At 60.8% G+C, this 16,430-nt stretch overlaps 1 protein-coding gene across 6 annotated transcripts; it reads left to right on the plus strand.

Annotated features, from left to right (window-relative positions):
• The first annotated feature begins 9 nt into the window (after nt 1-9).
• On the plus strand, nt 10-15,810 carry DAPK2 (death associated protein kinase 2). 6 transcript variants are annotated; one of them, XM_077317958.1, is made up of 12 exons: nt 3,349-3,647; nt 4,778-4,875; nt 7,982-8,203; nt 9,443-9,581; nt 9,940-10,069; nt 10,413-10,461; nt 10,674-10,700; nt 11,308-11,460; nt 11,741-11,786; nt 14,487-14,576; nt 14,776-14,859; nt 15,003-15,810. In XM_077317958.1, the coding sequence occupies exons 1-12, from the start codon at nt 3,471-3,473 to the stop codon at nt 15,087-15,089; spliced, it is 1,302 nt and encodes a 433-aa protein (XP_077174073.1). In that variant the 5' UTR covers nt 3,349-3,470; the 3' UTR covers nt 15,090-15,810. The 6 variants fall into 6 exon arrangements, with proteins under 6 accessions (XP_077174071.1, XP_077174070.1, XP_077174069.1 ...); XM_077317956.1 differs by lacking the exons at nt 3,349-3,647; nt 14,487-14,576; nt 14,776-14,859; nt 15,003-15,810 and adding exons at nt 10-153; nt 12,596-14,476; XM_077317955.1 differs by lacking the exons at nt 3,349-3,647; nt 14,487-14,576; nt 14,776-14,859; nt 15,003-15,810 and adding exons at nt 1,178-1,297; nt 12,596-14,476.
• The last annotated feature ends 620 nt before the right edge of the window (nt 15,811-16,430 follow it).

A 16,430-nucleotide genomic window follows, 5' to 3' on the forward strand; every position in this document is an offset into this window, starting at 1 on the left:
CGCAGGAGAGAAGCAGGGCTAGGGCAAGATTCCCCGGAGGAGGAGGAGGAGGAGGAGAAGTAGGCGAGCGGAAGAGAGGAGGCCCAGGCCCGCTGGCGGAGACGTCCCCAATACGGCGCTCTGCAGCATTCCTTCCAGACAGCCAAGTGCAGGGTAAGCAGCACAGGAGCGCTTGGAAGAAGTGAAAGAAGTGCAGGGCAGAAGTCTTGGCTCTGCGGGTGACCCAGGGGAGTGGGGGGGGGGGGGGATGGCCGTCCCTGGTGGGCGGACTGAGCCCCTGCTGTCCAGGAGTCCAGCCAGGGCCGTGTTTCACAAGGGGGGCCGCCAGCTCACCTGGGTGCCCCCTCCCCCTTTGGGACTCTTCGCAAGATCTCTGGCAGCTGGGCCCTCTGCCCACTGTTGCCTCCCGTGCCCCTGGCGTGGGGCCGGACCACCCCTGGCTGCCCGATTTCTCCAGCTCGACCCGACCTCACCCTTGGCGCACGTGGAGCGCTTCTGGGTCCTCCCTTGTGCACTTCCTCCCCAGGGCAGAGGCCCTGACCGGCTGGGCTGTTTCTCCCGCTGGGGCCTGGCCTGGGCTTCCCTTTCCCCGCTGCAGCCCTGGACTCTCTTCCTGGTATTGTTCTCGCCCCCCTCGGGGTTCGCAGGTCCTCCAGGCAGGCCCTGGCCGAGGCGAGCCTTTTGCAGAAGGGCCGGGAGGAGAACTTGGGGGGGGGGCTTCTGGTTTCAACGGAGGGCTTGAATTGGGGCTGCGTGCTCCCAGAGGGAATGGGAGAGGCCATCCCTGCAGGGCTGGTGTTGGTTGCAACTCAGAATGGCAAACCGGAGAACTGAAAGCAAATCTTCACAACAGCCCTGTGAGAGGGTCGTGGGGGGTCATGACTGAACACGGCTGCCCCACAACCTCCCGTGCAGCCCAGGCTCTTCCCTAGGCTCCTTCCTCACTCGCTACCCTTCTAGCTGCAGGGAGGGCCCTTTGGGTCAGGTGGGGCCTGGTGACCTGCTTTCCCTGCAGCCCCTGGAGGGTCCTCCCCGGAGCTGGCAACCACGAGGCGACGTCACGCAAGCGGTGAGGAAGCACTTCGTGCAGCAGGGGGCGCCCCAGTCCTGCTCATGCGACTGACAGCTGGCCGACCAGCCTCCCCTCCCCTCAGCTGCCCGGCTGGCCCTCCCTCCCTCCCTCCCTCCCTCTGTGCTGGGGCTCCTCCCCAGCGGGGCGCCTGGAGTGCCGGCTCGGCTCGCAGAGTGCCTCCTGGCTTTGCTTCGTCTTGCAGGTCGCCCCCCTTGCTGCCTCCTGGTGAGTAGCCTGCCTGGCTGCCTGGCTGGTGGGAGGGGCTCGCCCAGCAGGGGTGGGAGGGGTGGGGGGAGGGACCCCTGCCTCTGCCCAGGTGCAATGGGGAGCTCCCTGCAGGAGAGCCCTGTCTTCGAAGGGACCCCGTGGGGTCAGCTCACAGAGCCTAAGAGAGGGAAGTGAGGCAGGGAGGGGGCTGCGTTAGCCCCCCTTAGGCCAGCCCATCATTTAGAATCTCCCTGGGGCCACGGCCACGCTGCCCTGGGGCCCTTCCTCCAGATCACGCGTGGCAAAAGTCAGCAGTTAGACAGTGGCTCCTGAGCATGCCCAGAGAGGGTCGGCCAGGCTCCCCTTTCTCCTGCACCTCTCCTCCCCCCATCCCCAATTCCTTCCTGCTCTCTCAGACTTCACTCTTGTACCGACCCCCCCCCTCCTGCTGCCGTTTCTGCTCACCTGGGAGAGTCCCTGGCACCTGGAAGGGAGAGGGCGTGGGGGGTCGGGATTAAAACAGTCCTGCGAAGGGCTCCAGTGGCAGCCCAAGGAACAAGAGAAGCAGGAAGGAGGCCGGGTGGCTCTCCGGGTGAGCGCTGAGTTAATTCGGCTGCTGTGAGGAGCGCCTCGCCCCAAGACGGGGCTCCGGTTTCTGGGTTCAGCCCTCTGGAAGAGCACAGCAAGCGCCAACCGGTGCAGACGGGGCCGACTCAGCCAGTCTGCTTCCTCACACGGTGCTGGGTGGGGTGCCAGCCTCCAGGTGGGGCCTGGGCATCCGGCCGAATTACTTCTCCCAACTACAGAGATCGGGCCCCCGGGAGAAAACGGATGTCTTCTCTGCTGGTGCTCTGCTGGTGTCCCTCTCCTGGAGCTGGCAACCCTCCCCCCCACACACACACACACTGGGGGGGGGCATCCTCCTGACGGGCTCTTTCCCACCACCTCCTGCCTGACCCTTTTTTTTTGCCCTTTTGGGGACTGAACCTGGGACCTCCTGCCTGCCTAGCAGAGGCTCTGCCCCTGAGCCAGGCTCCCAGAGCAAGGCCTTTCCCTTCCTGGTCTGGTCTGGAGATGCCGGGGCTGGAACTTGGAACCTTCTGCATTCCCCTCTAGGATCACAGAATCATAGAGTTGGAAGGGGCCAACCACAGGCCATCTAGTCCAGCCCCCAGGGCAATCACGTCACACTCTACTCTTGGCCTTGCATGGGACCAGGGTCTGTTGCTTGGGCTCGAGAGGTTGACTTCCCAGTCCACCCCAGTGATGACCCACTTCCAGTTCCCAGGGAAGGGCTGATAGCAGGACGAAGCTGCTTGGCCGGCTGCCTCCTTCCTCCGGCTTCCCTTGCCCCGTTTCCTCCTTGCAGCTTTCCTCCCGAGGTTTGTGAAGGCCTGCACCCAGCGAGCAGGAGGCTGGGCCCCGTTCCCAGACCCTCCTCCTCCTCTTCTTTCCTCTCCCCTCCAGCCTGCGGCCTCCGGATGCCCGAGGGTGGGTCCCTGCCGCCCTCCGGCCCATCCTGACTTGCAGAGGGGAGTTGAGCCCTGGGAAGGGGCTTGGAGCTGAACGTTTGGCCAGCAGCCGGCCTCCAGGCTGACCCCGTTGGGCTGTGCCACCCACGCGTGACCCCGGGGGCCTTCCACGCCAAAGCCACAGGAATCTTTGGCAGACACGCTGGGTGGTCGGCCAGCATGTTCCCAGTCTAGCTGACGGGGCCGTGGTGGAGGTGCAGCTTTGCCTTCGGAGCCAATGCTTCCCTTCCTCCTTCCGAGGACGCCCCACCCCCTGCCGTCCAAGCGGACCCCCCACCGCCACTGAGCCATGGCCCCTCCCCAAATGTTGGGCCACAGAAGTGGTGATTACGGTTCTTGGAAGGAGGCGATTCTCTAGATTGCAGCTTGCCTGAATCATCCCACTGGTGTTTATCCCAGCTAAAGACAGAGGGAGAGGGGGAGGATGGGGGGAAGGGTCAGAACGCTGGGTTGTTCGGCTTTTTTAGAAGATTTTATTGTATTAGGGGGTTTTACGGTGGGTTTATTGCTGTGACCCACCACGAGCCTGGTGGGAGTGGCAGGCTATAAGCCAAATAAATAAATAAACAGGGGGAGGGGGTCCTTTTCCTCAGTCTTCTTGCTAGTCTTCAAGGTGCCACCTGGATCCAAAATGCCTGGCGAGGCGGACCCTTCCCACGATGCCTGTTTTGCAGGCGGGCGAGCTGAGGCTGGAGGCCACGGCTGCCCGCCCGCTACTCCCGCCCTGTGCAAATTCTCAGGAAGGCTGCGGCATCTGTGGAATTCGGAGGCTGCCCCGCTGCAGAAGGAGTTTCCCCTCCGGCCGGCCGGCCATCTGGGGTTGTGAACGTGCAGCTGTAAGCCCCGCGACTTCCCTTTCCTCCTCCAAATCGTTTCCCGCAGACGGCTGTTGGCCAGGGAGCCCACTTGCCTTCCCAGAGGGGGCCGCCCGTGGTGACCCTGGCCTCGGCTCCGCTGGGATCACTGCGCACAGGACCCTGCTGCTGGGCAGCCTCAGGGGCTTCCTCCCGCCTGATTCGCAGCCCGTGAAGCAGGTTCTTAGTTTGCATCCTTGGGTCTGTTTCATGTTGTTTGCAGTACTTTGATTGCTGTAATTTGAATCCTCTTGGGAAGGCCCTGCTCGTGGGGCGTGGCATGTATTGTTTAAACAAGCCAGAGATGGGGTTGATATTTCCCAAATTTTATGTGTTCCGGGGAGGAAGCTAGATAGCAGATTGCAAAGTCCTTGGGAAAGGAAGCGGATTGGGCCCGGCCCAGGGGCGCCGTGTTCTTGGCACCGACCCTCGGATTCTCCCCTGGCTGCGTGTCCTTGGGGGCCTCCGTGGTATGACTGGGGGTCACCAGGTCGGGACGCCCTGCCTCGGTCCCCCGTATGTTCTCCAGGGGCGCCTGAGCTCTCTTGCAGAGAAGAGGCTAGTCCTGAGGACTGCGGTTCCCCTTTGGAAAGGAAGCTCTGGGCCATGAGACCTCACTGAAGCCCCTCCCCTCCTTAGGCTGCTCCCCTTTCCCAAATCCCGAAGAGTTTCCCACCCCAGAGCTGGCAGCCCTTCCGTACCGAGTTCCAGACAGCAGATCCAAACAGCCCACAAAAGGTACTGTGGAGGCTGCTTCTGTTCCTCCTGCCCTTTCTTATTGACTTATTTCTGTTCCTCCTTTTTCACGGACCAGCCATTGTGCACACTCACGCACACCCTTGCACACACAGAGAGGCACGCACAACCCTCCCAGTCAGGCCTGCTGAAACTTCACAACCATCCAAAGACCGCCCTCTTCCAGGATCGAGGCCAACGTGTCCAGGTGCCCCCCTGGCTTGTCTTCCTCCGCAGCCAGAGAGGAGGCCTGGCAGCTTCCTGTGTCCTGTCCTGAGGTGGAGGGCGCCAGTTTAGGGTTGCTTGTGGCCAAAAGTGGTGATGGGCATCTTTGGCCCCTCAGTCACTGACAGCTCTTCTCTGTTTTAATTCCCCAGCTGCTTTGCCAGCCCGCCCCCATGAAGAGTCCCGGCATGGCGGTGTTTAAGCAGCAGAAGGTCGAAGACATCTACGAAATCGGAGAGGAGCTGGGAAGGTAAGGGCGCCACGCAGAGGGGCTTCTTACAGAGGTCACCATCAACCTGCAGCCGTTGGCCGGCCGGCCAGCTGTGAAGTCAGGACCGCAGCTGGCCAGAATCTCAAAGCACTTGGTGGGCGCCGTGTTGGGGAGCTCCGCCTTAGACGTTCAGGGCACAGTCCCTGGGGCAAGAGGCAAGAGGACTGTCGCTTCAGCGTTATAGAAGCTGGCGGTGCACTCTTCTTGCATCAAGGGCCTTCCCAACCTCTCGCCTTGAGTGGGTGGCTGAAGAACAGGCGGAACTGCAGACCTCAGGCCGGCCACAGGCCCGGCTGCTGCGTTCCCGAGGTCCTTTGAAGGCGGGATGGCTTCTCCTCTTCCCCCTCGTAGCGCTGGCCGCCGTGAGAGCCGCTGCAGTAGGTGACAAAGGGGAAGGAAGACTCTGACCAGAATCTTGTCTCAGCCACCGCAGGCCGGTTTCTGTCCTGCAGCCCAGCTCTCCCCACCCCCAGCCTCGGCGGGCCAGGGGATCTCTCAGCGTCGTGATTAAGAGCAGGAGCCGGGCTTGATTCCCCACTCCACCTCCTCCACACGCAGCCAGCCGGGTGACCTTGGGCCAGTCTCAGTTCTCTTGGAGCTCTCTCCGCTTCACCTTCCTCCCAAGGTGCCTCTTGCGGGGAGAGGAAGGGAAGGTGATTGGAGTATGAAGAAATAGCTCTACTTCTTTCCAGCAGCCCCCACCCCACCCCCACCTGACTGGGGTATAAAGACTTCCATTCCAGTTTGCATCCCCCCGGAGGGAGCTAGGGGTCCCGAGAGCTGGCAGCCATGGTCCCAAAGGGGGACCCCCATCTCATGGTGCCTTCGCTTCTGCGGAGGGCCCGATGCCTGCCGTACGTCACACAAGCCTCTTCTTGGGAGAGCCGAGGGAACTTTGGCCCCTGCTGCAGAAGACGAGTGTCGGCAGGTCAATATTTACCTGCCCAGAATGAAAGTGGAGATCAGGGCGATTCTGTGGAGGGCAAGGAGGGGTGAGAGGACACGACGTCACGCCAGGCATGCGGAGGGGGAGGGATTGGCTGGGTTGCGACATACGCAGCTGCCTGAGGCCGAGGCCAGCCCCTGCCCTGTCCTGCTCGGAGTGGTGTCCCCTGACCGGCAGCGTCTCTTCAGGCTCTCTGTCCGAAACGAGTCTTCCCTCCCCCCCCCAGCTCTTTCTCCAAGGGAGAAGCTGCCGGGGATTGACCCAGAGGCCGTCTGCCTGCCAAGCAGGGGCCGTGACTCCCCCTCAGACACTCCCGTCAGTCTGATCATTGTTTGCAAAGAGCCGGCAGCTGAAGCACTCCTCATGGAGGGGCCGCAGGGGCACTGGGAAAAGAAAGCCAGGGGAGTTCTCTCTTTGTCCATCTGTAGGAGCTCTTCCGTGGTGGAAGGCTAAAGTTTCCCGGGGACAGGTGAGGGTTGCTCCTTCTAGATCTGGATTCATTTTTCGGGCCACCCAGATTTTCCAGAGGGCCTGCCCAGGGATTGGCACCCGCCCTGTTCGTTGTTCACTTAGAGAGAGAGAGCTGCAGCCAGCGGGCGTCCCGGGGCGGGCGAGGCCTTCCTCCTGTCGCACAGGTGCTGGGTGGGGCATCCTTGGTGAGAAAAGCTGGCCACGTCCCCTGGCATGGTGAGCTCCGCTTTGAAGCCTCTCTCCGAAAGGGTGGCGTCCGGGGCAGAGGCAGACAAAGGGGGGCCATTTGTTGCATCTGCCTCTCTCTCTGTCTCTGTCCCTCCTGCTGTGCAGAGACAGCCGCTGGGGGAGCCTGAGGCCTCCAGCCACACGAGGAGGGCGAGCAGAAGGAAGGAGCCGTCCAGAGAAGCAGGCGAGAAAACAGCTCCTGAAACGGCAGAGTCAGAACCTCAAGCCTTTTAAAAAGCCAGCATTCAAAATCAGCCTGAAACAGAAAGTCTGATTTCTACGCTGTGCCTGAAGAACCACACGGGCAGCTTGGTGTCCTTTCCGGTTATCGAAAGGGTTCGGAGTTTCTCACATGGTGCTGTGAGGTCCTTCGACCCGGACTGCTCTTGAACATCCCGTAGCGCCCCTTTCCCACAGTTCCCCCCAGAGCAAAACGCTTCTTGCCCAGCCAGGTGCTGAAGCTGGCCGGCGGCCCATCCCATGGAGGACAGCTCCGCTTCACCTTCTATCTTTAGCCGAGTGGCGCATCCGAGCCGGAACTGGAGCCCCTGCGTCCCCCCCCCACCTTGCTAAACATAACCCACAGCAGACAGACAGGGTGGGGGAGGGGGAGAGGAGTTGTCCCTAAAAGGCAGCCGTGAGCAGCCGCTTCCCTCGCTCCACCTTCCGCCCTGCGGCTCCCCATCTGGGTCCCAGTGACCTCCTCGCCTGCCCAGAGGGAGCCAGTTGCGCAGAGGCCACACGGGGTGTGTCTGTGTGCCTCCCTGCCAGCGCCCTGGTCCCTTGGTCGAAGGGAAGGGCCCCGGGGGACACTGACCTCCCCCCTGGGAACAGCTGAGCCAGCTGTTGGGTGTTGTGCAAATCGCCCAGGCAGATCTAAAAATACGTCCATTGTCGCTCTGCTCCTGCACAATAGCGGGTCTGTCCAGCCCAGATTCCCACGGCGTCTCCAGTCGGTGCCCCCCCTCGGCTTACGTAGACGCATTTCTCCCTTGCCCTTTGGACAAAAGAGGTGGTCATCCAGGCCGCTCTGCCTCCCGGCCTCTCGGCCTTTCTCCCTGTCTTGCACGGGCCACCCCCTCCCCTGCTTTGGAGTTGCCAGCGGCAGGCCCACTGCAAATGGCCGTAGAGACCAAAGTGCTCCGGTGAAGAAGGGAAGGAACCAACCTCCTAGTAGTTTACATAAATGTGTGGTTCAGCCACAAACCACGAACCGAACTGAGCCACAAAAATGTGGCTTGTGCCCATCCTTAAGAAGCCAGCGGCTCTGCTCCCAGCCCCTTCCCCTCTGCCTGCAGCAGTGTTTGAGTACCTTGCTGGAGGTGGGCTGGGGGGCAGATCCGGGGGTCACACCAGAGGGTGCTGGTGCTGGTGGTGGTGGCGACGAGGGAAGCCCTTCTTCTGAGCCGAATCTTTCTCCTTCTCCTGCTCCCTTTGCAGTGGCCAGTTTGCGATTGTGAGGAAGTGCCGGGAGAAGAGCACCGGGGCGGAGTACGCCGCCAAGTTCATCAAGAAGCGGCAGAGCCGAGCCAGCCGCCGCGGGGTGAGGCGGGAGGAGATCGAGCGCGAGGTCAGGATCCTGCAGCAGATCCTGCACACCAACATCATCCAGCTGCACGACGTCTACGAGAACAAGACAGACGTGGTCCTCATCCTCGAGCTGTGAGTGGCCGTCTCCAGGGACCCCTTTCAGACCCCGGTCCCGGGGGAGCCTCTGCTCGGCCAGCAGAACCACACGTCCCTTTGGGCAGGAGCGGGACCGTTTCCACGTGGGATGTTGTGCTTGGGCTGCGCTGGGCAGGGGCCGCTCTCCCCTCCCCTCCCCTCCCCTTCCGCCAGAGGTTGTTTCTGGCTGACCCCTGGAGGGCGGGCGGTCAGTGCCAGCTGCTGACACCAGTGCCTCGCCCTGGGACAGATGTTTAAGCTGCGTGAAGTTGCTGATTCTGGCAGCCAGAGAGCAGGCTGGCAATTGGGGGCCAGCGTTTTGCCTGCATCCTCCCTGCTTGGCCCCCCGGCCCCCCTCAGCTGCCCTTTTCCGCAGCATCGATCCCTTGCAGGTGCTCAGTGAAGGGGGCAGGAGGGCTGTCTGGGAAGGTGCCGGTGGGGCGGGGTCGTCCAGGAGGCCGGTTCCCTTCCTCGCTCGGCTGGATTGCCAATCCGTCTCATTGGTCCGTGAAGCCCGGCACGGCTGGCTCAGACTGGCAGCGGCTCTCCAGGATGGCAGGCAGGGAAAGGCCTTTCCCATCCCCTCCTGCCTGCTCCTTTAAATCAGAGATGCCGGGGATTGAACCGGGGACCTCCCGCAGGCTCTGCCCCTGAGCCAAGGCCCTCCCTCTGGCATCCAGTTCTGCTGTGGGAGGCTTCTTTGGGGGCTGACTAAAACCAGCGGGCTCCGGGACTCCTGCTTGTTTCTAAAGTGGGTGCCCCTCTGGGGTTGTGACCAGGGCAGTGGGTGTCCAGTAGGCAAGCTCTGCAGAACGGGCCGTTAAACGCTCCGGATTGGACTCCAACGCATGACTTTGCTCCGAGGTGGGGCTGGCTGGGGAGGGCCGGCTCTTGGGGGTGGAGCAGACCAGCCTTCCGCGATGGGAACATTGTGTTGTGCTGAACGCCACCCTGTGGCTGACTCGGAGTTCCTTTTTATCCCACTTTTCCCCGAGGGAGGCTGTCCCTCTTTGAAGTCTGCTTGCTTCCACCCCCTGGACTCGGTTATTAATTGGTCCTTTACAGGCTGCTGCCTGCCATGTGTGGCCCTTCTTAGGCCCCCGGGTCGCCCTCAAACTGAGGCAGCGGCTTTCCTCTCCCTGCTTTCTGTTGCGTTGTTTTGACCGTCTAGACCCACCTCAAGGAGGACTCTGCAGTGACAGGCCGAGTCCCGGATCTCCTTCTCTCTTCCTGCAGGGTCTCTGGAGGAGAACTTTTTGATTTCCTGGCCCAGAAAGAGTCTTTGAGTGAGGAGGAAGCCACGCAGTTCATCAAGCAGATTCTGGACGGGGTCAGTTACCTGCACACCAAGAAAATTGCCCACTTCGATCTAAAGGTAATCTAAAGGGGGGGGCAGCAGCTGTCAGGAGAGACGGTGGCTCAGGGGCAGGGCCTCTGCCTGGCATGTAGAAGGTCCCAGGTTCAATCCCCGGCAGCTCCAGTTAGAAGGGAGGTGATGGGAAAGACTTCCGCCAGAGACCCTGGAGAGTAGCTGCCAGTCTGACAATACTGACCCTTCTGGACCAGGAATCTGCTTCAGTAGGAGGTGTCTTCATGTTTGTCTACTCAGGGGTCCTAAAGAAGAAGCTGTTATCCTCTCTGCTGGGCTCCCCCCCCCTCCCCCGTTTACGCCAGCTAACAGGACACGTTTGTCATGGAGCGCAATTTCCTTCCCCTCTTTCCCCTCCGTCCAGCCCGAGAACATCATGCTGCTAGACAAGACCATCCCCATCCCACACATCAAACTCATCGACTTTGGGCTGGCCCACGAAATCGAGGACGGAGTCGAATTCAAAAACATTTTTGGAACGCCGGAATTTGTCGGTGAGCTTGTTCTTTGGCCCTTGATGCCGGCTTATTTGGGCTAAGAGGCCAGCAGGAGACCACCTCTCTGGCCCAGCAGCACTGAATGTGGAGCCGGGACCTTCCTCTTGCCGGCCGTGTCTGGTCCGCTCAGGCTTTCCCAGCCTCAGGAGAGGAGACCTGTTTCTCAGCCATGTCCCCCAAGGTCCTTTTCCCTGCTTGGGAGGGCGCCTGGGGCATTGGCTTTTGGCTTTTGGCTGGGGGGTGGGCTGGACCCTGGGCATTGCCTGGCCCTCAGGGGCTGGAAGCCTCTCGCTCAGGGTCATTTTGTGGGACGGATGTCTGCAAAAAATCCTTCTTTCAGCACCGGAGATCGTGAACTACGAACCTCTCGGGCTGCCGGCAGACATGTGGTGAGTCTCTCCCTCTAGATTTTAGGAGGCCAGCAGCGCCTTTGGAGCCCAAGGACAGAGGCCCAGTTGAACTGGCTGCCCAGATTAACGAGGGAGGTTCCGGGACTTTGTCGTACTTAAGAGATGACCCAAAACACCGCCTTGCGTGTGTACACACAAATAGCTCCTGTATTCACAGATGTCACCTTAAAACTTGGGTGTGTTTTTTCCAGGAGTGTCGGCGTGATCACGTACATACTGTAAGTACACGGCTGCTTTGATTATATACAACAAATTGCGGCCACTCCTAGCTGGTTTTCCCTCCCGGAGTCCCAGGCAGTCCTCTGTGTCCTTGAAGGTGGAGCCTGCAGCAAACTTCAGCTGGGATGATTCTGGCCCGCCTGGCAGCGCTGTTGTGACTAAGACTGCATAGTGATTCCTTGTACACAAAATGCCGGGTGTCAGAGAATTGGGATGGGCTCTTGGGTTAAAACCGGGACTTCAGCCTTGACCCTTGATACGAGCAAGTGGGGTGGCAGCCTCTCCGGCCTTGTTTTTGGAGATCTGTGAGGTTCAGCGGGACTTGCGGATTGGCCGTTGCCGGGACCTAGGCTCTCTCTACATGCCTAATGCGTGATGCGCCTGACCTTCCTCCCTGAATCTCACGGTGGGGTGAACATGATTCTCCCTTTCCTTTTCTGCCCACAACGGCCCTGTGAGGTAGGCTCGGTGGAGAGTGAATGATTAGATCAAGGCCCAACGGTGCAGCTCAAAGGCTGCCAAGAAAGGGACTCCCCCCCCCCCTTTGGGAGCCTCCCCACCCACCCCCTCCTCCTCCTCCTCCTCCTCCTCCTTGGTCCCTTCCAGGCTGAGCGGAGCGTCGCCGTTCCTGGGGGAGACCAAGCAGGAGACGCTGGCCAACATCACCGCCGTGAACTACGACTTCGACGAGGAGTTCTTCAGCCACACCAGCGACCTCGCCAAGGACTTCATACAGAAGCTGCTGGTGAAAGATACACGGTGAGCGGGCCGGCCGGGCAGGGGGTCCTTCCGGATGGTCCTTCCGGGCCCCTGGGCTTCCCCAAGCGATGCAAACTGAACAACCCCACAGGGCTGTTGCAGCACTTGACAAAACATGCCTCAGAGCTCCTGGGACTGAGGTCTCTACAGCTGCATAGAGATTTTTGGGAGCAGGGCACACTTCCTCTTTGGGGGAAATTCCTGGGCGAGACTTCCGGTCTTCCTGGGGTCCCGGACCCCTCGGATCCTGCCGTGCCTTGACCGCATTTTTATCTTCCAGGAAGCGTCTCGCCATCCAAGAGGCCCTCACGCACCCCTGGATAACGGTAAGGCCGGGCACAGATTGTGCACGGGGAGGGGAGGGGAGGGGGATTCATGCTGACATTGGACAGACCCTCGTGTGGCTCTTTGTGTTTTGGCATTTAATTGGCTTCTGGCTGTAACCAGGGGACAACCACCTTCTGCTTTCAATTCCTGCCGTTGTAACCGTCCCAAAGGGTTTTAAGAGCTTTGGAAGAAAGAAGCCCCATTCAGGAGGGGCCGTAGCTCAAGGGCAGAGCCTCTGGTTGGCAGGCAGAAGGTCCCTGGTTCAATCCCCGGCAGCCTCTCCAGCGAGTGATGGGGAAGACCTCTCTCTGCCCGAGACCCTGCAGAGCAGCTCCTGGCTTAAGGGGAGGGTCTGCTTCAGTTTCATGCATCAAACAGTTTGCTTTTAAAAAAGAGGAAAATTTTAAATCTTAATATTGAAGAGAAACATGCAGTTTTCTTGGACACTGGTGGGGATTTCCTCTGCATTAACGCTTACGTTGCCAAAGATTTGGGTGCTCCCTGCAACCGTATTGGCTGCGTAATTAGCTGGCCTTGGCTTCCCAAGCTGGCCCAGACATTTCCTCGTACGGGTAAGCCGCAACCTGCTTGAGCAACCAGGCCCAGATGCTCCCCTGTCGTTTGTCCCTCTGGAGACGCCGTAGTTGTGCCCCTCCTTGCTCGTGCATGCACCATGATCTTGCCGCTCCCCGTCTCCTGCACGCCGTTGCCTGGTGTGTGATGCCTTTGGTGTCGTGGTGCCTGTCCGGACGTGTGAGCCTCCCCCCTCCCCCCGGTCCATCACCATGCCTCCTGCTTCTGTCCGAAGACCCACCAGTCCCAAGGAGGCAGCCCGGCGCACCCAGGGAAGCGGCCCGAGGGGAGGCCCCTGCGGACCGAGCGGCTGAAGGAGTACGCCCTCAAGTGCCACTCTAGCCTGCCGCCCAACCAGACGTACATCAACTTCGAGCGCTTTGCCCGCGTGGCGGACGACCTCTCGGGGATGGAGCGGAGCTGCGGCACAATGGCCGCCTCCCAGGATGCCTTGCAGGAAGACTTGGACGCCCTCGTCTCCATCTACGGCGAGAAAGAGGCCTGGTACAAAGAGCAGCACGAGGACGTCAGGCACGAGCTCTCCCAGCTGAAGTACGAGTGCCGGAAGGTGGAGGCCCTCCAGAGGCACCTGCAGGAGGAGGTCCGGGCCGTGGGGGCCAGCCTGGCCGGCGTGGCGGGGAAGTTCCTGGAGCGGCAGGCCCACTTTGAGGCCCTGAGCAGGGAGGTCTCCGCGGAGCTCGAGGGCCTCCAGGCCTGGGTCAGCGCCTGGCACCTGGACCCGGGGCCCTACAGCCGGGGGGGCTTGGCCTCCGCCTGCAACAGAGACTTCAGCGAGTCCCTGATGGACCTGCTGAACAGATCGTGCTGCGAGGAATTCCTGGCGGCCCTCAACCCGGCCGTGGCCAGAACGAGCCAGTGAGGGGGGCAGCAAAGGGAGGGAGGTTTCGGGGGCAGGGAATGCACCTATTGGGCGCAGAAGCCCTTCGTGGGTGGGCTCTATTGGTGTTGAACGCATTTGGGGACCCCTGTTACAACTGGAGCTTTGCACCCGTGGACTTACGTCTCCTTTTCCGGGGCCGGTGTCCTCTGACTGTGGCTTGGAACCTGGACAACCGGCCGCCTCTCGGACAGGTCGGGACGTGAAATGCAGCTCATCTGCGGGAGCCCAGCCTCTCTGGGCACCTGCGTTTTGGAGGTTATTCGGGGGGGGGGGGGATATTTCTGTGTTGTTGTTCTATTTCGGAAGACCGAGTGGATGGATGTCCACCCCGGGTTTCCTTTTAAATACTTGGCAGCCGTTAAGTAAGAGCACTTAAAAAGAGTGATGTTTGTTCCTCCTGTAAAGCTGTCAGCAAGAGGGAAGCATTGATCTGGGGATTATGAATCGCCCTGGAGCGTCCCTTTTAATAAGGCTTCACGCGGAGGTGTGGGGCTGAGCTACCCCAAGTCCTTTCTTCACTGGCTCTTTGTCCTGAAACCTGGGGAGGGGGTCTGTGGACAGTTCTGAGGAAGGGGCTCGGGCAGCGCTCCTGACGGGGGCGACGTGCAAAACTATGTAGAGAAACTTGACTTTATTTGTGCCAAAATTTGAGAGGGAGAGAGATGCTTCATAGAATCATAGAATCATAGAATCATAGAGTTCAGCCGGGGAAGTGGACGGCCGCCTCCTTACGGAGGTTGTGGAATGTGAAAATTGTCTCAGACACCCACAAAGAGAAAGCGGGGGCCGGGGGGGTTACTTTAGAATGGGCCCCCCTGTTTGGTTCCTGCTTTTGGAGAAACCCGGTGCCTAGATGCAGAGCAGATTTCACCTTTGTTTGCAGCCAATAAATATTTATTTTGTGCCATCAGATTTCTCTCGGTGCCATCTGTCCATTTGCTGCCTCAGTGGACGGCTATACACTTACTGTGCCCCTCCGTTCCGCCAGCCCCCCCTGGTCTGACCCAGCAGGGCTCTCCTGGGGTCCTTTCCACCTGTGACCCCTTCCTGCAGCCACCCCTTCGGCATGTCCAGCTGTCACTGTGGCCGCCTCTCACGGGGATGCTCCGAGCAGAGAGGGGGCTCCTTTCTCCCAGCCCCCGGGGTCACCATCCGTGTCACGCAGTTTGGGTCTGTGTCCCACCAAATGGAAAACGCTCACCGGTCTTCTCCCCACCCCCCCCAGCCGACAGATAAATGCCAGGCCATGGTGCGGCGGGAATCGGTCGTTAACCTGGAGAATTTCAAGAGGCAATACGCCCGGAGGCGGTGGAAGGTACGGGCTTGGGTGCGAAAGCTGAGCAGGGGAGCAGCAAATGAGCATAACTAAAGATCCACCTTGGGACGCCAAGCCTAGTTTCCACGGCCCCCCGCAGGCTTGGGGTGAAGGCGGGGGAGGGTGCTGGGGCGGGGACTCCCTGGCCTTGTGTGCTGTGGGGAGGGGGAGTGTGACCGGCGCCCCTCTTTCTCCTCAGCTGGCTCACAGCATCGTCACCCTCTGCAACCATCTCTCGCGGACCCTGAGGAGGAGAGCCCGCCTGGGGCCCGAGGAAGCCTTGGTGAGGGGCGGGGGCAGCCGAGGGGCGGGGGGAGGCCAGGCGGGGCAGTCCGGAGTGCTCTCAGTTCCGGGGCAGGAGCGTCTGGGAGCCGACAGTCCTCCAGCCGCCCTGCGTCCGTAGATAACGCCGTGTCTCTCTTCCAGCGCGGTTGCGAAAGTGACCACGAGGAAGACCCGGTGACCCGAAGGGCCGCTCGGCACCGCCTGAGAAGGAGCAGCAGCATCTCGTGACGCCGCAAGAGGCCGCAGCCTGGACTCAGCCGGAAGGGCCGGCCTGGCGGGAAGCAGCCGACACAGTCCTGCGAACCCAGCAGACGAAGGGGGGGCTCCGGACCCCCCAGCTGTGAACTGCGGCACTTTCGGTAGCCTTTCCAGACGGAGGATGGGGTGGGGGTGCAGCCCTGCCTGGGGCTACCTGGGAAGGGGCAGGTGAAAAGGAGCCTGGACGATTCTGCTCAAGGGCAGCTTTTGGACGTTTGCGGGTTTCCAGGGAGGGGGGCTGGGTGGTTTCGGGTTCCCTTGGCAAATGCAGTTGGGGGTGGGGGTGGGGAATGCTGAGCCACCTCCCTCCTTGGTGGGAGGGGGGAGGAGAGCAGAAATGAAGTCTTTGGGGTCATCTGCAGACCCTCAAGGGGGACAAGCGCAAGCACTTCCCTTTCCTGAATGCCGCATCTCTGCTGAGCTGTCCACAGAGGGGCCTGTCTCCGTTGGGATTCCAACACAACCACCTGGGGTCCCAGATGCTCCTCATCCTCCGGGCCCTGCAAACCGTGAAGAGCTACTCTCAGGGACACGTGAAATGTCATTCTGGTTTTGTGACGGCCTAATGTTTGACGTCTGTATTGCCGAGACGCCTCCCGCCGATCCCACCTCACAGGGCTGTTGTGAGGATAAAATGTACCCTGTAGGATGAAATACCGTAAGGAGCCAATAACACGGACTGTTTGCAGAAGCCCTGGCAGAGAAGCGACTTTATTTCTAATAATAATAATGATGATTTTTGAAAACCCTGCCCAGCCCCACCAGATCTCTGCCATTGCATCACAGGGAGGCTGAGCTCACTGGGGAGATGGAAATCCGCTGGATCCTTTCCAGGCCGTGTTTGTGTTTCCCGTTTGTGGCCATGCAAAGAGCTACCCCTTCCCCTCTTGAAAGCCGCCTGCCCCGCCCACTCGGTGGGCACCAGAGAAGGGGTCAGCTGGCAGCCCGGCAGCCCTGGGGGCACCCTGGGGACCCCTGGCAGATTTATTTGCTGGCCTGGGAGCCGAATATGTTTCCTAAGGGACGGGCAGGCAGTCCTGAGCCCCACTCGAAAAGGACCATGCGTGGGAGAAGAGGGGGCAGCCTCTGCTGGGGGCTGACGGGGGGGGGCAGTGGAGGTGTTGCTGCTGAAGGAAGTGGGGCCCAGTGTGTGTGTGTGTATGGGGGGGGGTCTTCAGGCAGACTCCTCACCTTCCCCAGCTGAAGACCACCGCTCAGAACGGCAATGGCTCCCCAGAACGCTGGGCCCCTCCAGCAGGGCAGGCCTGGGTTCATCCGTGGCGTCCATCCCTGCAGGGCTCTGGCTGGACA

The sequence above is a fragment of the Paroedura picta genome, chromosome 18, assembly GCF_049243985.1.
Source record: "Paroedura picta isolate Pp20150507F chromosome 18, Ppicta_v3.0, whole genome shotgun sequence".
Lineage (NCBI taxonomy): Eukaryota > Metazoa > Chordata > Lepidosauria > Squamata > Gekkonidae > Paroedura > Paroedura picta.

Bases quoted from the DNA above. Each gene is read 5' to 3' on its own strand.
- DAPK2 (XM_077317954.1), top strand. From the start codon at position 3,471: ATGCCTGTTTTGCAGGCGGGCGAGCTGAGGCTGGAGGCCACGGCTGCC. The intron at 10,701-11,307 runs GTAAGTACACGG...GGTCCCTTCCAG, and splicing joins GGCGTGATCACGTACATACT to GCTGAGCGGAGCGTCGCCGT. The intron at 11,787-12,595 runs GTAAGGCCGGGC...TTCTGTCCGAAG, and splicing joins TCACGCACCCCTGGATAACG to ACCCACCAGTCCCAAGGAGG.